Source organism: Drosophila ficusphila, unplaced genomic scaffold, assembly GCF_018152265.1.
Source record: "Drosophila ficusphila isolate 14025-0441.05 unplaced genomic scaffold, ASM1815226v1 contig_127, whole genome shotgun sequence".
Classification (NCBI taxonomy): Eukaryota; Metazoa; Arthropoda; class Insecta; order Diptera; family Drosophilidae; genus Drosophila; species Drosophila ficusphila.
The window spans coordinates 1986618-2011139 of NW_025064016.1; the positions used below are offsets into that span (position 1 = coordinate 1986618).

A 24522-nucleotide genomic window follows, 5' to 3' on the forward strand; every position below is an offset into this window, starting at 1 on the left:
AGTTGTTGCTTTTGGTATTTTGATAGGTTATCTAAGGTAAACACAGACCTCCGCTCACTTGACTGGGCCACCTCCATTGATATTGATACGCATAAGAACCGAATTCCATTTCCAAATCAATATACAACTTCTATTCTTTGGTTCTAACTGTTCTTCATGTTGCTCCATTTGACTTTTTGCTGATAAAGCATTCGACTTGTGGTTGGTATATATAAAGCACACAAAGTAGTTATGCCACACAGTTTGAGCATGTTTGGTAATCGTTTTTGGGGTCAGTAATTTGGTAATTGAAAATCACACTAAGTATGTATAGCGAGCCAAATGGGTCAGCATAATGGTAACAATAAGACGGCGGCGAGATGAAAATAGAACAAAAAAGCGCTAAAACTGTTTATTGGAATGCCAGAGAATGACAAAGCGAAAGAGATATGGTAGAAGACATAACAATCAAAGACACAGACAACACAAAAACTTGTCTTAGAAATTGGTTATTAACAACTTCCAGACTGGAGCAGAACGGGCAAAAACATTTAACGTTTAGAGTTACCCAGAAACTGTAGTTTAAGATAGCTTTCGATAAAGTTAAAATATTTTTTGCAGTTATTGATGGAAAACAATTCAAAGGAGTGATAAAGTTTAACGAACTTGGTCTAGATTGTTTTGCAAATTAGAAGTGCTTTAAATTGGTTGGGATTGGGTGGTAAAAAAGGGAAAATAAAATTTTTGTTGGTTTTGATAGATAAGTTAGAAAAAACTTTCTCCTTAAAGAGTCACATATTTTATAATAATAAAATAATTTAAACAATTTAATGATTAAATTTTGAAGTCGATAAACATGCTTATCACTTTGCAATGATTTGAAAATGCATTTATTATTAATTTTCACCTGAGGAAGAGCTTGGCGCCATTTCAGTCTTTTCCGGCTTTTGAATAATCAATCTCATTGACAACTTGAACGGTTTCCGCCTCTGTGGCGTTGATAGCCCCATGATAACTTCATCACCTCCAACATAATTCATTTCACTTTTTTGTTTTCACAGCCTTTTTGCCATGTAAATGATATTTTTGGTGTGCCAGCAGTGATAAATGATACAACGACTTGGAGGGAGATGTTTCTCCAGCCGGAGATGTTTACAAAAGTTATCTCTGAGTGGTTGGGTGTGGATGTTATTTTTCTAAATTGGCTTGGGAAAGTTGTGTGTGTTTTTACCAACCCCCCTCCGATCCCATGGGATTATGCTGATGAGAAAGAGTCTCCGGGTCAGCCGAAAAGGTTAACGAAAAAAGTTTGCCCGGCAATCAAGCGTTGTGTGTGTTATTTGCTGCTTGCCAAACTTTCCATGGGCTGTCCGATGTGGATCTGAATTGGCATTTAATAAACTGTCATTATTACTTGACTCTCTTGAAAAGGGGTTCTCTGACACTTGGAGAGACAATAAAAAGAATATCGGTTCGCCCAAAGAGTTTTGAGACGGCAGTCGGAGTACAAAAACATTTGCTTGCTAGACAATAAAAATCATGTGCAATTTGTCATTGATAGGCGACACTGTAATCCGATTCCTCTGGCCCCCCAAAACCAACCATATTGTTTATTTATTCGATTCTGAGGCTAAACTTCTGGAGAACTCGTTTGTTGTCGTTGTCTGGGGACAGCTGAGTTGGCCATAAAAGCGAAAGGAAGCCGCCTCAAGTTCTCAATCTCGGCCCGAAAATCAATTTCTGTATCCTCTGTTTTAACACTTCAGCGAACATTGGATGAGTCCCGTCCTCCAACCGAAAAAAATCTAAAACTAATTTAAATAAAAACCAATCTGGCATAATTCGCTGCCTCTGCGGGTAAACGACAAACTTTCAACCGTAGGACGAATCTCATTTTTATGGTGACCCTCCTTCGTGTTTTCGCTTTCGCTGAACTTGAAGGAGATTCAAGGAGGATGAGGATGAGGAGGAGCCATGTGGCTCTGCATGCTGATGACTATCTACAGAAATCCAAAACAGAGCGAATCCTTAAGCCCCGACACCCATCAACAGGGCCCAGAAACAAAGCACAACACACATAAAAATGTGTAGGCAAAGAGATAAGCAAACATTGTTGTTGCCTTTCCTTTATTTTCCACACACAATGAAAAGCGAAAGTGGAAATGTTTGCCAGTGTCTGCTTTTAGGCCTTGGCTGCGAAATGTCCAAAGCACGATGTACACAATAGAATCACTTATATAGGTCGAAGTCGCCAGTCGCTAGTTATGAAACCAAAAAGAACCATAGCTGGACCATAAAAAATTACAATAAACGGCAATAGCAGCAGTTGCAGAAACCGAGGAGACCGCAAATACAAATAAAAATGGCTGAGGAAACTCGAGGAATTTCTATTACCCGCAAATAAATGGTTGTTTTGTACAGTGCGCATCAAAGAAATTAAGGAAGATTCATTTTTGTAATATGTTTTCTTAAAATTGATTTAGATAACCATGAACAAAAGTATAAAAACCAGACATTAAAGTTCGTTAATCACTTTTAATGTGTCGTTAAATTTATATGAAGATTGTTCAAGAATAGTAAAACTATTTAAAATTATTTGCTTTGATAAGCATTGTTATATTTTTGTGATTCATAATAAAAATTATTTTTAATATTTTTTTCTTATTATAACGATGTTAATGAAACGGACTGTTCTTTAGTACGTTCTCCTTGTTGATCTAACAGCTACATTCTGCTCAACGTCTATCTGTCTGTCTGTATCTCGCTTTCTGGTTTGGTCTGGGAAATTAATTTGCGGCGTTCTATGGTTTACGCATTTCCATTTACTGAATGGAAATTAATTAGCCACGCAGGGCTGTCGAATGCTGGATGCGGTTGGCCAGCTAATAACCTCAGACGCTGCTGACTTGGTCAAGAAATTAGATTTTCCTCGCTGCAAATTAATCTCAATATTGGCTAGTGGTTGCAATTGAGATTGTCGGGAAGGGAAAGCGAAATGGATGCCTTTCGTGGCGATATTAATGGAGGATGGATATTCGGTTAATTAAACTTGAGTTTGTGTGGGAAGTGCAGCTACTTAGTAAAGGTTTGTTTATATGTAATAATAAGATATTTAAGGAAAACAAAACAAGTAACGACCATGAAATGAAATTCAAAGATTGTTTTAATCAACATTTTAGCATGAGGTCGTCGGGTAAGCAACTTCATATCTTGAGTTAAAAATTGTGTACATTGTTTTCACATTTTTATCCAAAGTTCTTTTTGTAGTTGTCAGTGCATCGACCCGTTTTCGTGTTTGCATACAATTCTTATCGGGTGCTGACTAAAGCTGCACGCAGAATTGATAAACTGGTCGTTACTCCGCTGAACTCTATAAAACCTTTCGCCAATTTGCAGAAACCACACCACCCACTCCAATACTCCAAATACCCTCGAAATTCCTCACGCCCAACATATGGACCCAAAATGTCTGGCAGGCGTTGGGAGACCCTCGTTTTATGGGCTGATAAAAGGACTTTGCAGCAATCAAAAACCGCAAACATGTTAACCGTTAATGCCCCCAGACACCTATAAGAGTGCTCAGTCCTTTTCCGGGTCCCGAGGTCCTGGCCATAAATGCGCCAAATATAAATTATATTTAAACAAAATAAAAAAGGATAGACCAGAAAGGGACCATCCGGTTACAGGCCGCTCTCTCTCTCAGATCTCAATAATTCAAAACAATTTCATTTTATTGCCGGCAACTTTTTTGGGGGCTTTCATTGTTTGGATCGCGTGGGAAGGGGGAGGGGGTGGTAACTTGGTGGTAAAAGCGGGTAGGGATTTGTATCCTCCGAGCACAGTTTAACCTCAACAAAAGCATATTGACCCACGGCACATGGTCAACCCTTTTTAACTTTTGCGAGGGTCGCGTGAAAAGCCAACACATAAAACGGATGAGGAATTGAAGGTGTGCACACAAAGAAAAATCGTAGCCTAATTTGATGCACCAATTAAATAAAATTTCTTCCAAGTTTCCCGAATTTAAATTGAAAACATTTTTAAGTGATTCAATTTTAATTGGTCAAAAGCACATATGTCATTTAAATGTCTTCAAAACAAGTGAAGATAAAATATGTTGTAAAATTCTTTTTGAATTTCCCGTATTTTTATAATATTACTTAGGTCTTGGTTTATTTTTTGAACTGTGTGATAATGAAATTGTATGAGGGGGAATCCCAGGAAACTTACCGCTATCTGGTTCGCTGCGGGTCTGATGAAGATGAACGGGTTCGTAATCCTTTTAGCGCCGGTTTAATGAGAAATTCCTCCACAACCACTGCACACACACTCACTCCACTAGAAGGACACGCTGTCCTTTTAATTATCCCAAAAAAGGAGTGTGTGTAAAAAATATCTTTTGGCACCCAATCAAATTGTTAAAATTACCGCGATGGTCCGGTGCAATAACCGTTAATTGCTGGTTGGTATTGTACTTTGTAATTCGTAATTTAATTTAATCAAAGTCGTACAGATTCAATTGACACACAGACACTTCAGCATTTAATTAGTGGCCAATGCTGCTGTTGTTGTTATCGCTGTTATTGAGATAGCGTGATAAAACGGCACCAAAATACACGCTTCCGAAGACGAATCTCGGATCAGAACACTGCACTACGTAACGTCCGCACGCCAAAAGATTCAAAAACCGAATGCCGATGTATGGCGATGGCGATGAAAACAAGCAACGAACTCCCGCCGCTGTTAACTTACGATTAACAGCACGCTAACAGTATGTTGGCCAACAGGGCGTATGTTACTTCTCTCTCGCCATACCCATTAATCTTCTGGTTGAAGAGTATATTGTTTTTGAGAAAAATAAGTACATCGGTTTTTGTTATTAATTAAATTTTTCTATTTAAAGTATCATATATATATTTACACACTTCACGAACGGCTTTATTAATTATGTAAAAAGTCGATGAGTATCAGGTACCAAATCTGTCGTTACACTTTACTTACTCTCGATGATAATATTGTTGCTTTTGAGCGCAAGAGAGTAAAAGGCAGTCGCTCAGAGAATCAGAGAGAGAGAGAGTGGAAAAGTGAGTTGGCGCTTGAGTGGAAATCGTGTGAATGAAAGACATGGACGTAGTTTGAAGATGGTCATAAAGAGGGAATATAATGTTAGGGAAATTAAAAGTTTAATAACAAAAACCGACCTTGCCTTAAAATTAAATATAAATGATTCAATATTGTACATATAATATACTGTATACATACACATTCAAACAAACATTTAAAACTAGGGTTTGTGTATTTTGTATAAAAAATGTTTTTTATAAAAAATGACAGCCACCAGAGATAAAAATAATCTCCTTTTCGTATTTATTCTCTATAAATGAATATTATTTTGAATTTTTTATCATCGTGTCCGGGCAAAACCCATTTTGGTTTTTCTAACACAGAGTACATTATCATAAAGACCATTTTTAAATAATTTAGAAAATTATCAAATAAAGACCCACACATTTTAAAACCTTATGTTGATTTTAAATCTATCACTTATCTGTGGAAATTTCTAGGGAAAATTAAAGCCGGCGCCTTCTGGTAATGTAAACCTATTTGGTTAAGCCTTTCACGGGCCCTTTTCCAAATTTCACATGTTCATTAATAAATCGCCGCCATAAACTCCTTAAACAGTAGCTGAAAATTATTTAAATGGACTCAGACCGAAAAACGGCGAGTGACGGAAAATCGGTTCAAAAATTGAATGTAATTAAAACCCTGGCCCATAACAAAGGGCAACTGTTTCAGCTGTAAATGTTTTCGCAGGCCAAAAAGGATATGACAATAACAAGCACTGGATACAGGAAGAGAAAATTTGAGTTACAAAAATTTATTTTGAGTTTGGTATTTAAAAATCATAACCATAAACAAATTTAAAAGAAATAAGTATTAATTTTTAGGTACTTTGGAAGTTTCTATTTTTTAATGCGAATTATATTTAAATTCTGATATTCAAATGGATTTAAAATTTCTCTCAGTGCAGTGCGCCGGGTCGTGTTGCCAAGACGACCACATCGACATCGAAACCGACATTGGCCAAAGCAATTGACAACTTTCCAGCAGGTAAGCAAGTAAAAGCAGCCAAAACAAAACGGAAAACGCTGAAAACCCCGAATATTTCGTTATAAAGAAAACTCCGCGCTGAAGGAAGGAAACAAGGACGAGAGCCTGGCACCTGCAAAAAGGAGCGGAAAATTGCAGGACAAGTGTTGTGCGGATTTTCGCGGAAAACCAGGAAGTGGACAGGAAAACGGAGAAGGGAAACTGAATAGCTTGAGAGGACTCGCAGCTGGAGAGCTATTTGAATTTGAATCCAGGTCCTCGCAGCTGGCCATGGCCATGAACTTCTACGACGAGGAGATCACAATCGGCGGACCCGACTCCAAGCACCTGAGCAGTGTTCAAATGGAGCCGCGAAATGGTGGACCAAACGTTGGCCGAGGGGGTGGCGCAGGAGGAGGCACATTGGGCGGCGAAGGACGGGCGGCCGGCGCCACTGGAGGTGCACAAAGAGCCGCCGCAGGCAGGCATCGTCGAATGGTAAAGAACTTTTTACGTAAAATCAGTTAATAAAAAGTGATACTCAAATTAATAAGGAGACAGTCGAGCGAAAAAGTAGGATTTAATTCAACAAGTCTTAAGACGATTTCAAAGTGTTCTTTATGCAATTTAACTTCGATTTCAAAGTGGCATACCTTAAAAAAATTGTGTTTTATTTATTTAACAAGAAAGGACGCTAGCTTTAGTCGCTAGATTTTAGACATTTAATTCAATTATTTATTTATACAAAATCAAAGAAACAAAATTACTTTAATAGGTGGACTGCTTCAAAATCTGATTGAAATTAGAAAAGTTACGGCCTTAGCATTATTTAATTTTGGTTACTTTTCAGCCAAACCATTTTATAAGTCAATATGATAAAAAACAACAGCGTGATAATTTTTTCCGTTTGTTTTTTCGATCCTTCTCAAAGCAATTCCAAAGCAACTCTACGGATGACGATGGCCTTCTGCAGGACATCATTGATCACGACGACGAGGCGGAGGACAGTGATGACGACGATGACAGTGAGATGCACTTACCCCAAGGAATGACCATGGGTGTGGGGATGACAGGCCTGGTACCGGGACAACACTCCCAAAAACGGCCAGGAAGCAATCGAAGCTCAAAGCAGCAGCCGGATGACACCATGAGTTCCGGGAGCGAGGAGGCAGCCATGGGAGGAGAAATGGGATCTGGATCGGGAGGTGCAAGAGGAGGTGCCAAGCTACCGCACCATAAGTTAACCCTCCCGATGAGGAGCAGTGCTGGCGGAGCAGGAAGATCCGAGCGGCAGGAAGAACAATCCTTCAGCATGAGTCCGGATAAATGGGAGGAACTATCCTTACCAGGGGACCTAAAGGATCTCTTTCCCTATATCGTGAAGTACACCCCACAAACGATTGAGACTCCGTTTCATTTGCAACCATTTATCCCGGAATTTGTGCCCGCAGTGGGAGATGTGGATGCCCTGCTGAAAGTCCAGGCTCCTCCACTTTTGCAACCGCAACGGCAGAAGGAGTTGGATGACCACTTGGCTAAGTTGGGCTTGTGGCTGCTCGACGAACCATCTGGCACTCAAAGTGAACCCAGTCTCCTGAATATGAAACTCCGATCGGTGTTAAGTGGAAGCATGGGGCGTAATCCCCGTCATGCCTCCTCAGCTTCTCTTATTCCCACCGCCCGATCGGCCAAGGATATTGACAAATGGATCTCAGAAGTGGAACAGGTGCACATGACTCAAGCGATGTACGATGCTCAGCCCAGAAAGGATATAGACGCCCTCTTGGAGGATTGGCCAAGATCTTTTGGCGATGACGCAACCAAGAATGCTTTAGATCAGGCCTACAGATCTTGCCTGCAGCAGAATATATCTTTGGCTGACTATGTGAGAGTTCTTTGCGAGAGATTCGGAGTGGAAGGACCTTTGGAGTCGCAAGCGGACTATATTCATAACGTTCAGACATTATTTGCTCTTTACTTGGCTGCCAGCCAAGCCTGGGAATAGAATAAGTTTTATAAATTACCCAAAGTCATTCATAAACATGTACTTAAATGTTTTATATTTTTAAAAAAACTATAACTACCAGATATCATTTAATTTTTGACTAATTGTTCATTTGAATTTTAACACTATATTGTTTTTTCTCAGTGCATCGGCTGGTACCCACTAATAACGCTAATGGCTTCGATTAAGTGACAGCCAGACGGCGTTTGTTTGCCGCCCTCGTTGGGGATGCCTCCATATCCCATTCCCTGCCTTGTTCTCTTTGTTCCAGAACCTGGCCTTAAATCGCTCGGAAAATGGTCAACCCCATAACCTTGTTGTACTTACTGTCATGGGGAGAGCCAAGAGGAGAGTGCTAAAGGTGGGCAAAATCTACTGATTGAGAGCAAAACGGTTGTTATGAACAAAATGGGCGCCCAATCAAATACTTACCAGCATCACATCTGTAAATGTCATAGTTCTTAAGTGATTCTATTCCATTTGTCATGCTTATTCGAGAAGGTTGTCTTCAGGAAATAGAAATTGAATATAGCAGCTACCTACACTCAGATATTGTCCAAGGAAATTGTCGCAATTGAAAGATTTTAAAGAATTTTTAAGCCATAACTCAGTAGTTTGTCTCTTTATAATCGGTTTTTGCTGCAAGCAACAAAATTAAATTCAGTTCAACATGTATTTTCAGCTTTTTCCGACGTGCCAGCGGGCAGTCGCGAATGAAATGAAAATCTCCTCGAGGGCGCCATACAAACAAGTTGAATAAATTCAATTCAGTATGAACATTTAATGTTAAAAAACAAAACAATAAAAAAGTGTGAACAAAAAATCAAGTAAAATCTTTCAAATCTTTAAATTATTTCCCTGCTAGAACATTTTATTTTAAATTGTTGATAGTTCTGAAAAAATAATTTTATTTTCTACAACATTAAACTTTGCTTAAGAACTGTTAATTATTTATGAATAAATAGTTTTAGGAAAATATTTTTTAATCTGTAAAGCTTTTAAACGCGACTGAATGTCCTTAAATTTGTCCAACCAACTCATGGGGTATGGGAAAACACCGCTTGAACCCGTAAACCAATCATGCACTTCATCAAACACACAACAGCAGCAGAAGCAACAGCTCCAGCTGAACCAGAACAGCTTGCGATGCCTAATTAGGCCCGCTTAAGACAACACATTGACCGGGCCAAAAGCATGGCCAAGCCCAAAGACCGAGCCTGGCGAAAACGGTCTTAATTATGCGTAAGCCGTAAAGAGCCCATTAATGTCATTTTCGGTGCATTGCCGATGAACGGTGATTGTGGGCGGAGGGCGTCACAGTCGCTTATTTGATCAACCGTCGGTTCGGTACTGCACAAATCCGCCAGATTTCACATGTCAAGGAAAATACGGACGAATGTTCCGCTTTACATATGTTAATTGTTTTTGGCTTGAAGAAAAATTGAATGGCTCTTATTTCACCCTCATCTACAATAACCATTTTAATGCATCGCTTAAAATGAAGTAAATAATTTTTGTACATCTCCACATCCAACGTTACTTAAAGTTCTTAAAAAATATTTAATCCAGCCAACGCGGTTTTTTTTTTAATTCAAATTGCGCGGCTCTGTATTCCAAAATCAGATATGGCAGCACTACCAAAACGTCGTTGCCACACTAATGGTTTCTGCGGTGTGGCAGCCTAAAATCGCTAAACGCAAACACAACAAACATAAGTTTGTTTATTTTTGATTTTCTGCGATTTACTCCCCCAAATGAATCGACCGAGTAGCTGGGACGAGCCCCAAGGACCCTGCAGGTACTGTGAGCTGGCGGTGGAGGATGACAACTACCTGGAGTGCCAACAGTGTCGTCGGATGGTGCACATCAAGTGCCTACCGCATGCGAGCACGCCCGGCGATCTTCTGGGCGACGTCTTCTTTGAGTTCACGTGCGTCAAATGCGTGGTGGACAAGATGCAGGAATCAGAAGTGCCCACATCCTTGAAGCCCATTAAAGAGGTCTTTGTGCGACAAAGGATACCATGGCTTCTGGTGCTCACCTTAACGCTGTACAATTTGTCGGTCAAACAGAAGGGCTTAGGCCACCACGGGTTCTTTCACTGGCGCACTCACATAATCAGCTTTGTGGACAAGAACTGGAACTACATCTTTGGACAAAATGTGTAAGGGGTCATATAAGTCAATTTTCAATTAAATTTTACTGATGAATTCTGTGATTTCAGGCGCCGACGGAAGCAATGGACTGGTTCCGTTTCCGGCGCTCTGTCGCACAACAGTCCGCAGTTTTTTCAATCGGGGCAAGACGTTTTTCAGGAGAACGGATGGTGGAAACTGGCTAAGCCCTATCAAACACCCAGAAGTGTCCTCAGAGAATGTAAGAACTTCTAAAAAAGAAGTAAAAAAGCTTTTTGCAGAAGGTATTAACTTTTACCTATTTCACCTACTAGATGAGAAAAAGCAACAGCAGCGTCTGCAATTGCGCATTGAAAAGCGTTTGCCAGCCGGGGATGAGACCAGCTGCAGCAGTGAGATCTCAGTGACCGATCATAGCCAGGATAACGCCCAGCACATAAAGGTTGAAACTGACTCAACCAACATAACAATGGGCTGCGCCCGTACCATGTATGAAGTTAAACCTTCTCTGAATTCATTTATTGATCGAAAATCCCCACCCTTTTCAGTCCCTATATGGGTCGCCAGCCACAAGTTCCCCCAACACCTTTATCCGTACCAGAAGAACCACTTCCGCCAACACCATCCTCTCAAGAAAGTATTCCCCCTCCCAGGCAGGATGTGGAAGAAGAGGAACCACAGGAAGAATCTATGAGCATGATTCAAGCCAACCTTTTAGATTTTCTGACTGAGAGCTTCAAAGTAGATGATCTTGGTATGTTTGGTAGCCTGCCACCTCCTTTGATTGGAGCGGGTAAGAGCGATTTCTTCATGACCGAACCTTTGCTGGAAGCGCCTTCAACTAGTGGAGGCCTGCACGAGATGGACACAGATTTTAGCTTACCAAGTACCACAGAAAATGTAAAAGGAACCAAAGAGATCAAAGAGGAGACCAAAACCAATTCAACCGAAGAAACGAGCGGCGAAAGTGGGGATGAGCAAAAAGAAGGCGAAGAGGAGGAATCCTCCGCCTATCAACCACGCATAGTGCAGGTTACAAATTACCAAGCGCAAGACCCAAGTGAGACCGTTAAAGAGGAGCCACTAGAAGAGGAAATATTGGGTGAAGATGACACTTTACAGAACCAATCAACATTTATAGAGCCTTGCAAGCCAAGTGGTTTTGTTCGCCAGCCACGTAGAAATTGGCCGTGGTTGCAGGAGGCCCACGATTCAGATGATCTGGCCATTCCCAGTGAGAATCTTCAACTTATCAGTGTGTACGAGGAGCAGAAGTTGTATAAACGTCTTCATCGTATTATTTCGTTGGAGAAACAATGCCAAATAAACATTCCCGCCTATGTTAGGCGGATGTATCGAAAGCTTTCTCTACGAAAGTGGAAAAGGGAACACAATCGCTCTATATTTAACCTGGATGAACATATAGATCCCTCGGGAAGGGCTCGGTTAAAGATGCAGGGTCATCAGCAGGCTCAAATATTGGATAGATATCAGCTCTTGGCGCATTCGCGGCAGGACGCAAGGAGCTCGTTCCTCGCACGCTTAGCAGGTTGTACTCAGTACGAGCTATTTGAGTCGCCTTACTCCCAGAGGGTTCTCCATCCCTTCATCTTTCGGAGCGAAACTATGGATCCTCCCTGGCTGAAACTCATGTGCGAGCTGCAGCATCGAGTGAATCGCTCGCATCCCACGAGATCAACCATCGACTTTTGCTATGTGAGACCGCAGCATATTCCGGCGGTGAATGCATTGCTGCAGAGCGCTTTTTGGCCAAATATTGATGGTGGGTTTTACTTTTTCTTAAAATATTGATGAAACATATACATATAAACCTTTTCTTTTCTTTCAGTGAGTGAGTGCCTCAGCTATCCTGACTACAGTGTAGTGGCCCTGTACAAAAAACTGGTCATCGGCTGTGGGTTCCTGGTTCCCGATGTGGGTTATAATGAGGCCTATATCTCCTTTATGGCCGTGCGTCCAAATTGGCAACGCAGTCGCATCGCTAGTGTTATGCTTTACCATCTTATCCAGACGTGCATGTCCAAAGACATTACGCTGCACGTTTCCGCCAGCAATTCAGCTGTGATGTTGTACCAAAAGTTTGGGTTTAAAATGGAGGAGATCATTCTGGACTTTTATGACAAGTACATGCCACTGGACTCGAAGCAGAGCAGGAATGCCTTCTTTTTAAGATTACAAAGATGAGAGTGTTTTAAATATATGATAACTATTTCTACTAACTTGTATGTTTTTCTATTTATCAAACAATCATTTCCAAAATGAAATTTGGATGCCAGGACTTGGCTTTTCCAACTTTATTTGTTTTTAAACTTATACCTAAATGTAGTTATGTTCGAAATACGCCATTTTAGGCGAATATTTTCTCCTCCCTACGCTTTTTGGTGACCACCGTGCCCGGTTTGTGCTGCGCCTCCGGGTGATTCATCAGCTCCGGCGGACAGGTCGAGACTGGACTAGCAGATACACACTGCTTCAGATCGTAGAACAGAGCACTGTCGTCCTTGGTGACAAACGAAATGGCGCAACCAGTCTTGCCAGCACGACCCGTACGACCGATACGATGGGTGTAGTCCTCGATGGTCTTGGCCATGTCGTAGTTGATGACCAGCGACACATCCTTGATGTCGATACCACGACCAGCGACGTCGGTGGCCACAAGGATGTCCTTCGCGCCCGATTTCAAAGCAGCCAAAGCGTACTCTCTCTGCTCCTGGCCCTTGCCACCGTGCAATGTACACGAGTTGTAGCCCAGTTTCTCCAAGCCCTTGGCCAGCACATCGGCGCCCTTCTTTTGATTGACGAAGATGATGATCGGTGGGTCGATCTTCCTCGACAGGATCTCCATGAGCTTCTTGCGCTTGTCGTTCTCACCCATCATGTAAACGATTTGTTCCGTCCTCTCCGTCGGTTTTCCTACGGATCCAATGTAAACCGTTGCCGGTCGACGGAGATACGAGCGAGCTAATCTTTCCACTGCCGGAGGCATCGTTGCCGTGAACATCACGGTTTGGCGATACTTCTTTTTGGTGTAGAAGTTCTCCATCAGCTTGGTTTCATCCTCAGCTTCCTCCGTGTCGGGCTTAAGGTTGGTCACTGGCATGTACTCCAGAATCTTCTGGACATCCGGTTCAAAACCCATGTCTATCATACGATCGGCTTCATCGAGCACAATGTAAGTGCATTGGTTGAGTACCAAATAACGATTTTCCAGAACATCAATAAGACGACCGGGAGTGGCGATGACGATCTCGCAACCCAAGCGCAGTCGGAAACCTTGCTCTTCCCTGGACAAACCGCCCACAACGACTACAGTTCGAATGCCTAACGGTTGTCCGAATTTGGTTGTTTCCTCCTCGATTTGCTGGGCCAATTCACGCGTGGGAGCCATGATGATGGCATATGGGCCTTGATCCACATCCTCCAGACGTTCGATTTTGGGCAACGACTGAATCCAAGAAAGCAAAGGTATAAGGAAAGCCAGAGTTTTTCCGGAACCAGTCTCAGCCACGCCAATAATATCCCTGTTCTGCAGACCAATGGGAATAGCTTGCCTCTGAATGGGCGTGGGTTCCTTGTAGCCCACTTTATCGATGATGTCGATGATCTCCTTCGGAAACCCGGACTCACTCCAACTCCTAATAGGATTGGGAATGCGGCCGCCTTTAATGGTGACATTGTAGTCCTCCCGGAAGATACGCCAATCACGCTCGGTCATCTCATCGTTGTCCTTTTCTGACCAGTGACGATCGTCCCACTTCTGTTTGTCCTCCTTGCGCTTCATCTTCTTAAGTCGCACCTTCTCCTGTTCCTTCTCTGCCTCGGTTCGTCTTTTCTCTAAAAGATCTCCGTAGAATTTGCTTTGGGTGCGCTTCTGTTCTTTGATATCGATACCAGCCACATTTCCTCTACCAAAAAATTGGACGTGATGACGTTCTTTGTAGAGATTATTATAATCTATGGAAGTATCTTCGCCGGCGTCCCAATCGAAAACGAATTTACGGTCGTTGAGTCGACGAACGCGACGTTTTTTCTTTATAATGCCAAGATAGCGCTCCCTAATGGCCTCCAGTTCCTTTTCTTTATCTTTGTGGGTGAGGTCCTCAGCCCGCTTGTCATCGCCTCTTTCGCCGCGATCACCCCTGTCGCCCCGATCTCGTCCTCCACCTCTTTCACGACGATCTGGTTTGGGTGGCGGTGCCATGATAGCCGGCGGAGGAGCTCCTGATGCCATGGCCGTGCCCATGGAGATGCTCACTTTACTGGCGGCAGCCATTTGCTCACGTGCTGCATCGTGAGCAGCCCGCTGGCGCTCTACTTCCTCCTGGCGACGCTTAATAGCCTCCAGGGCTCTCTGCTCTTTTGTGAGAAAGACTGGCTTGCTTCTTGCCTCTTCCTCACGTTTTTTCTTGTCCAGCAGCTCCTCCAGCGAGAGTGGCTCCTTTTTTACCTTGGCCTCTTTTTCCTCCTGGTGCTCCCCATCTTCGACTATTAAGGGTTTAGGTGGGGCATCTGCCGAATCTAATTTGGGTTTCTTTTCAGCGCCACCATTTGGAGCACCTCCTCCACCGGCTCCAGCACCCCTTTCCCTGGATCGCTCCCGCACATTTTCGCGAGGACGTTGACGTTCTGGTGACCTCCGCCTGCCGCGATCCTCCCTGGAAAACAAGAATTAATTAATTTATAAGACGTATTTCACAATTATGGATAATAAAAAACCCACCGGGAACGCGAACGTCGCTGGCGTCTGTCCTTCTCCCTCTCATACTGCCGGTCCCGCTCCCTCGCGCGGTCCCTGTCCCGCTCACGATCTCTGGGATTCCCCACGGCCGGCCGGTCCTCCCTGTAACGCTCTCGCGACCGCGAGCGACGCTTTTTTTCGTTTACCATTGTTTTTTCTCCGGACTAAGAAAAGTTGTCTAAACGTTTTCGGCTTTCAGAAATAACAGCTGATTGGACCTGTTTTTTAGTAGTGTTGGAAAATGATGAGCGCTTTATGTATCGATAGCATTTTGTTTTCGATAGTACCTCCACTTAACAGCTTTTTAAAATTACATATATGTACGAATAACGAATTCACAAATTAAATATATTGAGAATTATATTATCTTTCATATTGAACTAATTTTCTAAAAATCATCCAATTAACCAAATATCCATTTGGCGTGAACATGCAAATTCAAATCTATATCAGACAATAGTCTTATCTTATCTATATACTATAATTAATTAAACTTGAATACCTATGTTTTTAACAAATTTTTATTTGCTTTAATATAATCAATTTTTTATTTACATATTTAATTTAGGCATCAGTCCAAATTTGAGCAGTGACATTAATTCCTTGGGCCCACTGACTAGTGACATTGATACTGGCGCTGGTGTATCCTGGACCGCCAGAATTCAAGGTGGAATAAGGTCCCGAGCTGTTGGTAAATCTGTCAGTGATACTTATGAACCGAATCGTTTTGGTGTTGGTCTGGCCCTTTATAATCAATAAAAATTAGTATGATACATTTTTAAGGTAAAATTTTTAAGTACTTACTTTCAGGGGGAAAATGATTAAGTCGCTCACAGTTTGATTGAGCTTCCTGTAAATGGTCACGTTCTGGGTGCTTGCCAGCTTGCTACTGGATAACTTAGCTCCCCAACTGGCATTGGCAGCAAAAGCAATGGCCACGATGGCGGAAAACACTAGAGCAAATTGCAGAACCTTCATTATGGATTTTTAATTCACAATGATAAAAAGTCTTTCAATTGGGCTCCCACTTTTATAGAAAAGTACCAACAAGAAAACCCCGTCTTATCTACTTCAAGAGCAATATTATTATTATCAATTCTTAAGAATGCCGACTAATTAGCTTTATACTATATTTAAAGACAATGATGGCTTATCAAAAATTCACTTAGTCATCCATGGGTTATTCTCATTTGCACTTTCGCAAGCTTTCAAAACATTTTTCGGTTTTGGACATTCTTTGCTTTTCCTTACAAAAAAAAGGTACGTTCTCAGAAGTGTAAATGGAATTATGGTATTTTTAGGAAAAACGAAACTGCAATTAAATCTAAAAATAAAGTGATTTTAAAACTCCCGCTCTTCTAAACCGGAATATCGATAAGCAGACGATATATACTGCAACAATAAACAGTATTTTTCATACTATTTGCTTGGTATGTTTAAAAATGTTGCCACATTATTATAGTCATAGGCGTAGTGGGGGTTTATAGAGGTAAAAAGCTCCTACACAAGTTAATAATGGATACTGTTTAGCTTTTCATATCCGAATATACAAGATACAAATTCGAAGGAACTTTAACATTTGAAGAATTAAGTAGTTCAGCTTTTTTAAGCTTAACGTAAGAGTTGAGTAAGTAGTAATTTTATTATGTACCCTATCAAAAAGATAGTTGTCTCCGTCCTTGTTGCTGATTATTCTTATTTGTTTGCGACAGCTGGAAATTGTAGGCGTTCGCTAGGAAGTCTTTAGTGTTTCCAGATTTCTTGCAACCGCATCACGGAACTCGAAATGAGCGCTTCCGCGGAGCAGGAGACGGCTCCAATTGCGAATTCCCGGAACGGCCGAACGGGCAGTGTTTTCCGGAGTTTCGGATCCCTATTCGGCGGCAGTCAGACCAGCGGAGAGCGTCCGCAGGATGGCGATGGATATGTGGAGTTTGGAATGCAGGATCCGGATCGGAATGGCCGTACGCTGGGCACCTTTGCCGGTGTTTTCAGTCCGGTGGCCCTATCTATGTTTAGTGCTTTAGTTTTCATTCGAGTTGGTAAGTTCCGTGGTGACGTCATGACACTTGTTGTGATGGTCCATTGAACTCGGTTTTTCACTATTTTAATCTCTTTGTTAAGGTTATATCGTCGGAAATGCGGGTTTGTATGTAACACTACTGCAATTCCTCATCGCCTACGGAATTTTACTTTTCACCGTGGCATCGGTTTGTGCAATTTCCACCAATGGAGCAATCGAAGGAGGAGGTGTTTACTGTGAGTTGCTAACATATTTTTGGCATTTATTCTTTGTTAAAGCCCTTGATGAGTTTTCGGTGCAAGTAGGTTCAAAAAACATACAAATGATTGATAAGCCCTGGCAAAACACCAGATGCTTAAATACTATTGTGATCACTCAGAATTGACTGAGTAATTGTTCCGAAATTATAAATAACAAGACAGCTTTTTACTTTGATAGACAACCCATCAGTTAGTTTATATACAGTACAACATTAAAAACTTAAGATCTGTGACTACTTAAGTGAAATTAACTTAAATCACCAGTAAATTTTACATAATTTGAAGTGCAAACATAGACATGATAATTAGGACCTTTTTTACTGTAAGCAATAAGCAATATAATATGTTATATTTTTTTATTAGTTATGATAAGCCGAACGCTGGGCTTAGAATTTGGCGGTTCGATTGGAACGCTCTTCTTCTTTGCCAACGTCGTTGGATCTGCGATGGCCATTTCCGGTTGCACTGAAGGAATCATGGATAACTTCGGACCGGGTGGCCATTTCGTGAGCGCAGATGCATCGCTGCCGGATGGAAAATGGTGGCGCTTCCTCACCAGCAGCCTGATAAACACCCTGCAGCTGCTGGTTTGCCTCGTGGGAGCCGCTCTATTCGCCAAGACGTCAGTGCTTATTTTGGGCACCGTGACCGTTTGCCTGTTGGCCACGTACATTAGTTTCCTGGCTATGGGCGCCACAACGGTAAGATATCCCATGCACCGAAAAAAATAATATTTTTTAAACATCCGATAAGAAACAAACAGTTTTTTATGGTAGATAATGTTAAAATTTTACACTTTAATTATTTTATTATTGTTCCGTGTGTACAGTAGTTGCTCGCTGAGCAAAAGCCCTGCTGTCACGCTTATCAGACTTTATGTGCTATCGATATCTAGGCTATCTAGTGCTTAATTTGTGTTATTTTAAATATTTGTTCTTGATTTATCAAGGCTGATAAATGTTGATTCACTACTATGCTTTAAACTACTGGCTCAAGGGGGATTTTGTCAAAATATTTTTTGATAAAATACATTTTTTGGTTGATTCATAAGAAGAAAAAACCCACAAAAACGAAAGTTGTTTACAAGAAGTGGTAACATTTACATAAAGGAAAACAATTGAATATTAAAGACAACTACTCAAAAAATGCGTCTTTATTATCTCGTTTTTCTAAATAAACCCCTTTTAAATTCACATATGAACGAGTGTGTACATACAAATATTAAAAACCAAAACCAAAGACGGAATAACCTGATAAGACAGTTTGAGTCATGAAGAGAGCGTGTCCAATGCACTTTATAAACTATGCAAGTGTAAACTATGTGTGTGTGTGTTGCGAAACTTTGTTCTAATAGTAGTTCTTTATAAATAAGCTTTTTTTGTTTATTTTTACACAGTTTTATCTTGCGACGATACAAATGCATCCTTTTTATTGATTTTAGATACCTGTGCCCGTGGAAAATAGTTTATCTAAAAACATATCCTTTCTCAACTATACCGGTCTCAGTGCCAACACGTTGCGAGAAAATCTCGGTTCGCACTATGGCCAGGATTACACTTCGAATGGAAAACAAGTCGACTTCTCCACCACCTTTGGTGTGCTCTTCTCGGGAGTTACGGGAATTATGGCTGGAGCGAATATGTCCGGGGAGCTGAAGAACCCTTCGAAGAGCATTCCCTGGGGCACACTGTCCGCCGTGGCATTTACCTTCGTTTCCTACATCATCCTCTCCTTCCTGATGAGCTGCACAACTCCGTACTTCACCATGCAGAATAACTATCTGTTCCTGATGCCTGTGAATTTGTGGCCGCCATTTACGGCAATTGGAATTTTGACTGCTACCTTTTCGACCAGTTTGAGCAATCTGATTGGTTCCAGCAGAATTTTGGAGGCCTTGTCTAAGGACCAAGTGTTTGGCAGCCTGCTGAACTTTGTGATTCACGGAACCTGGAAGGGCAATCCCATTGCAGCGGTTGCGGTGAGCTGGTGCCTCGTGGAGTGCATCCTGCTGATTGGATCCTTCAACATTATTGCTCAGATAAACTCTGTGCTCTTTATGCTCTCCTATTTGGCCACCAATTTGGCTTGTTTGGGCATTGAGCTTACGGGAGCTCCAAACTTTAGACCGCTCTTCAAGTACTTCACTTGGCACACTTGTCTTGTTGGACTGCTGGGCACTCTGATCATGATGTTCGTCATTAATCCTATCTACGCATCGTCCTGCATCATTTTGTGCCTCATCCTGGTGATTGCTTTGCATCTCTTCTCGCCAGCCACTCAGGCAGCTCAATGGGGCTCGATATCCCAGGCTTTAATGTTCCACCAGGTGCGAAAATATCTGTTGATGTTAGATCCCCGCAAAGATCACGTTAAGTTCTGGCGTCCGCAAATTCTGCTGCTGGTATCATCGCCACGTTCCTGCTGTCCTTTGGTGGATTTTGTCAACGACTTGAAGAAGAGTGGTCTCTACATCATTGGTCATGTGAAAGTGGGTGACTTTAAGGGCGTGGAAGATGCCGAGGAGAACCAGCAGTGGTGGTCGTTCCTCGATCACATGAGAGTCAAGGCCTTCACAGAGGTTACCTTGAGCAGGAGCATCCGCGAGGGAGTCCAGCACTTGATTCGCCTGTCGGGAATTGGAGCCATGAAGCCAAACACAATTATTTTGGGTTTTTACGACAACGAAGCTCCAAGGGACTTCTTTCAAAAGTAAGTTAAGCTCTTTTATCTACAAACGCTATATTTATTTATATATTTCCCTATCTCAGCGGTTCCTCCCCCTATAAAACCGATGATTTTAACACTGGCGAAATCCAAAACTTTCCCATTCGACGTGATGGGGATCCCAAACAATTTCAAGTTCAAGAATATGTGCAAATTCTTTGCGACACTCTTAGGATGAAGAAAAATCTCTGTCTGTGCAGGAATTTTCAAAGATTGGATAAAAACTTTATATCTATGTGAGTGGGAGATATTTTAATTTATGATTATATGTATTTGAATATATTTTTTCGATTGCAGAAGCAAGCATGTAAAGTACATTGATGTGTGGCCCATTAATATATTTAATCCCACATCTGCGGATCCCTTCGATATGGTTTCCTTATTTATGATGCAATTGGCGGTGATAATGCTGGCCAAATGGAAGCACCTGCGAGTAAGAATTTTCCTGTGCGAGGCCGGCGAAGAGCGCACAGTTGGGTAAGTTAAATTTATCAATCGGCAAAAGGGATGTAATCATAGATATTCTTTTTTTTCCCCCAGCACCTTTGACACTCAGGTTCCGCAAATGGAGATATTCTCGAAGACAAAGTTGGAGCAGTCCCTCAAGGAACTGCGCATCACAGCCGACATTGTGGAGATCGAGGAATGGGGCAGGGATACAGATTTCAGCCGACATGCCCGCACTCTGAAGCAATTCACAGCTCAGGCAGACAATGTGCTGTTGGAGGATGATGACGAAGTGGGTGAGGAGACGCTGAATCGTTCGCTGCTCTACATGCAGCGGGCCAATCAAATCATACGCGAACGTTCGGATCAGACGGCATTATCGTTCATCTATTTGTCCGCTCCGCCGAAGCTCTCCACGCAGGATTTCGCGCAACGGAGCGCCAGCTATATGGAACTGCTTACTGAACTGACCGCTGAGTTACCGCCCACAATTCTCGTTCATGGTGTCAGCACGGTGACCTCCACAACGCTCTAGACATCGAAAGGGAGATATTTGCATTTCCATTTTCATGAGTGATAAAATTCAGAGAGCAACCGGATTAAACCAATGGCGAGGGTTTTTTTTTTAGATCGTTGTGTGCGTTTCTGTGTGCTTTAGGCATAATCATGAAATATTAACCATTAGGGTGAGACGATTTGCTAAAAGAAACTATGAGATTAAGAAGTATTGTTTTCATAATTTAAAAATATATTTATAATGCTTTTGCTTTTATAATTGGTTCTTTTAGCTCTCTAAAACTGTCTAGATGATTATTTTAAATTGTGCACATCGTCTCACCCTAACTAATATTTAGTGTTTTATTTTTATGTTGTAGCTAATCTAATATTTATTCGCACAGACCCGCAGGACAGTTAATATCGTAATCAAAGCCTAGTATCATATCAGAAAAATTATGCAGAAATTTTAAACACATGCGGACCATTTTCCAGCTGATGAAAAATAATAAACATAAACATATTTTAGACTCATCCCCAACCGAACTCACACCGATATTAACCTATTTGTGATTAAACATATATCTACTACTACTTTACGAATAAACATACCGAACGGCAACAAGTATTAGATAACCGCAGTAGTTTGCGGTTGTAAAATTGATGATTTCATATGCACTTAGTTCGTAAGCCATTTTAAAAGGTCCCTCACAGTTTGGACAGACATTGATGGATTGTTTTAGATAAATTTTGTGTGTGTGTAGACTTGAAACTGTGACTAACCGTATAATATAATTATTAATCACAGCATTAATTGTAATCAGTTCTTTCCAATATTTTAAATAAAGACTTAGTAATATCTATTTATGTATTTGAGAATTTGTTTTATGGTGGATTATTTAACATGTACTTAACTAAGGAATTTTTAAAACTTCAAAAGAACTATCCGAATAGGTCTTAATAGGTTGTCTTTATCGAAGAGGCTAGCGGAATTTTCGCCAGTATAGGAAATGATATCCTACACATTGTTCCCTTATCGGAGCATCCATTAACACTTTCCGCTTTTCGGGTCGGGGGGCTCTTATCTGCCTCGAACTTTGTTTGTGAATCGTTTACCGCTACCATTAAATGCTTATTAAGATAGGAAAGCGGGTCACGTGTAAAAGAGGACACTGATTGCCCAGCAGGAGCATCGAGAAAATCAGGAGCAACGGCAGACGGTCAATAGAGTCATAAATGTCACTCGGGATACGCTCGATCCTGTTGTTGCACTATTTATGTGATGACAATTTATGATACCCATCAAGGAAGGTCTCCGTTTCACTTCGGCTTGGCCCTGATTACCTGCCCATGTCCTTGCGAGGATCACGCTCTGTTTTGTTACTGTTTTTATCCCAATCACGGCTCAAGTGTCAATAAATTCCCATAAACGCACGCAATTGCCTGACACTTTTCGGGGCGCTATCCTTGCTAACGGACATTCGTTGATAGTAAGGGTTAGAGGAGGTAGCCTGTGTATCCTTTTCGAGGCCTTGAAGTGTGTCTAAGTTATGGCATGAGTTTTGTGGAAATTGTCGCATGCGCCGAGTGATCTTGGGAAAAATTTAAATATTTATAAGACAATCAATTTTAATTTTAAATTATTTTAAAGCGGTGTTCTTTTAAGGAAATGCATTTGTTATAATTAGCATCACTAATTTATTATTTTTCTACTATACCCATTATAAAATTAAATTCATTTTTTTCACTTTCACATTTTTTAAGCCCTTGCCAGACAAACTGTCTGGAAATTTTTGCACATCTGTGTGTAGTCGGAGACCACAACAAATTTACATGGAAACAAACAAACCATTGCATGTAATAATTCATAATTCCAGATTATTACATGGTAATTATACGAGACACAATGGCACTAAAGTCGAAACCATTTGTGGCCAACAATAGGTTAGAAAACCAGAGTAGATCGATCTATTGTTTGGTATTGTACAACAAAGAGTCGGATGAACAAGTGCCTGAACAGGGAGAGATTCCCATGGAATTCCTTGTGACTTCGGGATTCTGACTTCTAATCCTATTTTCGCAATTTAGCGCCAACAACTAATCCGCAAAACGAAAACGATTAATCTGGCAGGGAAAACCCAGAAACACGCAACCGCCTGACGCAGTCGAGGATTATCATCAGTTGACCTATTGTTGGTCAGAAAAAGAAAAGAAGCGGGTTTAAAGAGAGAGAGGTGCCTACTTTCAACCAGAACCGCCCACCAGCCAACTACCTATTGTTGCTATTTTGACAGGACCAGGAACGAAAACCCCTCGAGATCTCAGGTAGCGCTGGATAAAATGCTAATTGGAAATCCCAGATCCTTTTCTGGAGGGATGTTACCGATCTTTAGGTTATCCGCGAACCTTTCTCCCGAAAATATTGCAGCATAATGCTTGATCTGGGCCAGGATTTTGGCTAAGCTGCGGTCGCGTGGCACTCTCGACAAAATCGATCGATCCATCCATCAGCTATCATCATCACCGTCAAGATCAAACGTCTGGATCCTTTGTCGGCTCGGCGACTTTGTTCCTTGACAATTTGTGTGAAATATCTGGTCCATCTTCCAGTGGCATCATTTGTACTCTTTAGCCATGCCCGGCGCTTCTTTTTGGCCAGTGTTTTCCGATTGTTTTGGCCGTATTCTTTAGAAATTCAGCGAACTCTTCGAATTGATTTTCCCCCTAATGCTGCGAGTCTGTGGAGTTAATTATCCTTTCGATGCGGCCACTTGAAAGTGGGCTTGAGCCAGGCAGGATTTCGAAATGATTACGGTGTGGAAAGTAGATCGTTCAAATGGGTTTTGTAGGATATGGGGAATAAGAGATTGTACAAGCATCTAAAAATATTTTAAGTCTATTTAAAATACAAATATTAATATTGGTGCTGAATAAAGAAATGTTATTAAACTTGCATCAGTGTAAATGTCATTTAAAGCTGTAGTTATTTACTTTAAAATTATTTAAAAAAAATAAAATATATTTATATTTTACTTATTCGTTGCGGTTAAAAATTACTTGTTATTCTGATTTTATCGTAGCTCAATAGGAATTTAAATAAAATATACTTATTGTACTTCTGGTTGTAAACCTTGCCACTAGTTCTTATTGAATACTTTGTTGTAATACAGTACAGGAAGCTCAGAGAAAGCCACTTAAAATACCTTCATAAATTTGACCTAATAAAGTGTGTACCACCGACTAAAATCGAAAGTTGCAAACCGCACAAACAAAATTATTCTTCTTTGTTCTGCCCGAGAAGTGGAAAGCCCGACCGAAAGCCAAACCAACACTTACTAGACCACAGACATGCGATGAAGTTGATCCAACGGAATCCTCGGTGGATGCAAAAATTGCAAATATGATTCCCACATGATCGAACGCCTTTTGTTGATTCGCATTTTGACCTTGGCAACAATTGTTTAACTATAAAAAGTCAATTTCAGAGCAAATAACAAAAGAGGTATGATTACAGACGGTAGCCAAATGACAGGTCAAACAAAAGGAGTCGACCTGTACTGAATACAGTGAATACCTAGGAGAAAGGGAGAGAGAGAGAGTAAGGT

At 41.3% G+C, this 24522-nt stretch overlaps 6 protein-coding genes across 7 annotated transcripts in view; 3 read left to right on the plus strand and 3 right to left on the minus strand.

The window, feature by feature from the left end:
- The window catches only part of LOC108096065, a 42490-nt gene extending 37813 nt beyond the window's left edge, over nucleotides 1-4677 (minus strand). For both annotated transcript variants that reach the window (XM_043209401.1, XM_017197425.2), the window contains exon 1: nucleotides 4210-4677. The gene's annotated coding sequence lies outside the window, so the exon portion shown is untranslated. The remainder of the gene's footprint in view (nucleotides 1-4209) is intronic.
- A 1427-nt stretch (nucleotides 4678-6104) lies between these two features.
- On the plus strand, nucleotides 6105-8122 carry LOC108096049 (intraflagellar transport protein 46 homolog). Its single transcript, XM_017197395.1, has 2 exons — nucleotides 6105-6567; nucleotides 7001-8122. Exons 1-2 carry the CDS (start codon nucleotides 6361-6363, stop codon nucleotides 8072-8074), a joined length of 1281 nt encoding a protein of 426 aa, XP_017052884.1. The 5' UTR covers nucleotides 6105-6360; the 3' UTR covers nucleotides 8075-8122.
- A 1638-nt stretch (nucleotides 8123-9760) lies between these two features.
- LOC108096080 (cysteine-rich protein 2-binding protein) lies at nucleotides 9761-12449 on the plus strand. Its single transcript, XM_017197441.2, has 5 exons — nucleotides 9761-10238; nucleotides 10299-10450; nucleotides 10524-10698; nucleotides 10758-11992; nucleotides 12059-12449. Exons 1-5 carry the CDS (start codon nucleotides 9829-9831, stop codon nucleotides 12412-12414), a joined length of 2328 nt encoding a protein of 775 aa, XP_017052930.2. The 5' UTR covers nucleotides 9761-9828; the 3' UTR covers nucleotides 12415-12449.
- Nucleotides 12450-12480: 31 nt separating this feature from the next.
- On the minus strand, nucleotides 12481-15179 carry LOC108096079 (probable ATP-dependent RNA helicase DDX23). The gene is made up of 2 exons (XM_017197440.2): nucleotides 14951-15179; nucleotides 12481-14885 (listed from the first exon to the last, which is right to left on the minus strand). The coding sequence occupies exons 1-2, from the start codon at nucleotides 15115-15117 to the stop codon at nucleotides 12578-12580; spliced, it is 2475 nt and encodes an 824-aa protein (XP_017052929.1). The 5' UTR covers nucleotides 15118-15179; the 3' UTR covers nucleotides 12481-12577.
- A 290-nt stretch (nucleotides 15180-15469) lies between these two features.
- LOC108096048 lies at nucleotides 15470-15964 on the minus strand. The gene is made up of 2 exons (XM_017197394.1): nucleotides 15773-15964; nucleotides 15470-15712 (listed from the first exon to the last, which is right to left on the minus strand). The coding sequence occupies exons 1-2, from the start codon at nucleotides 15944-15946 to the stop codon at nucleotides 15533-15535; spliced, it is 354 nt and encodes a 117-aa protein (XP_017052883.1). The 5' UTR covers nucleotides 15947-15964; the 3' UTR covers nucleotides 15470-15532.
- A 716-nt stretch (nucleotides 15965-16680) lies between these two features.
- LOC108096084 (solute carrier family 12 member 9) lies at nucleotides 16681-21780 on the plus strand. The gene is made up of 7 exons (XM_017197449.2): nucleotides 16681-17010; nucleotides 17093-17227; nucleotides 17615-17952; nucleotides 18693-19960; nucleotides 20020-20211; nucleotides 20273-20452; nucleotides 20516-21780. The coding sequence occupies exons 1-7, from the start codon at nucleotides 16755-16757 to the stop codon at nucleotides 20955-20957; spliced, it is 2811 nt and encodes a 936-aa protein (XP_017052938.1). The 5' UTR covers nucleotides 16681-16754; the 3' UTR covers nucleotides 20958-21780.
- The last annotated feature ends 2742 nt before the right edge of the window (nucleotides 21781-24522 follow it).

What these genes read in the sequence shown, in the direction of transcription:
- LOC108096048 (XM_017197394.1), bottom strand. Translation starts at nt 15,946, where the DNA reads ATGAAGGTTCTGCAATTTGCTCTAGTGTTTTCCGCCATCGTGGCCATT. An exon ending in TAATCATTTTCCCCCTGAAA is followed by an intron (nt 15,713 to 15,772) that starts GTAAGTACTTAA and finishes TTGATTATAAAG; the next exon opens with GGCCAGACCAACACCAAAAC.
- LOC108096084 (XM_017197449.2), top strand. Translation starts at nt 16,755, where the DNA reads ATGAGCGCTTCCGCGGAGCAGGAGACGGCTCCAATTGCGAATTCCCGG. An exon ending in TTTAGTTTTCATTCGAGTTG is followed by an intron (nt 17,011 to 17,092) that starts GTAAGTTCCGTG and finishes CTCTTTGTTAAG; the next exon opens with GTTATATCGTCGGAAATGCG. An exon ending in CGAAGGAGGAGGTGTTTACT is followed by an intron (nt 17,228 to 17,614) that starts GTGAGTTGCTAA and finishes TTTTTTTATTAG; the next exon opens with TTATGATAAGCCGAACGCTG.
- LOC108096080 (XM_017197441.2), top strand. Translation starts at nt 9,829, where the DNA reads ATGAATCGACCGAGTAGCTGGGACGAGCCCCAAGGACCCTGCAGGTAC. An exon ending in ATGGGCTGCGCCCGTACCAT is followed by an intron (nt 10,699 to 10,757) that starts GTATGAAGTTAA and finishes CACCCTTTTCAG; the next exon opens with TCCCTATATGGGTCGCCAGC. An exon ending in TTTTTGGCCAAATATTGATG is followed by an intron (nt 11,993 to 12,058) that starts GTGGGTTTTACT and finishes CTTTTCTTTCAG; the next exon opens with TGAGTGAGTGCCTCAGCTAT.
- LOC108096049 (XM_017197395.1), top strand. Translation starts at nt 6,361, where the DNA reads ATGGCCATGAACTTCTACGACGAGGAGATCACAATCGGCGGACCCGAC. An exon ending in CAGGCAGGCATCGTCGAATG is followed by an intron (nt 6,568 to 7,000) that starts GTAAAGAACTTT and finishes TCCTTCTCAAAG; the next exon opens with CAATTCCAAAGCAACTCTAC.
- LOC108096079 (XM_017197440.2), bottom strand. Translation starts at nt 15,117, where the DNA reads ATGGTAAACGAAAAAAAGCGTCGCTCGCGGTCGCGAGAGCGTTACAGG. An exon ending in CAGCGACGTTCGCGTTCCCG is followed by an intron (nt 14,886 to 14,950) that starts GTGGGTTTTTTA and finishes CTTGTTTTCCAG; the next exon opens with GGAGGATCGCGGCAGGCGGA.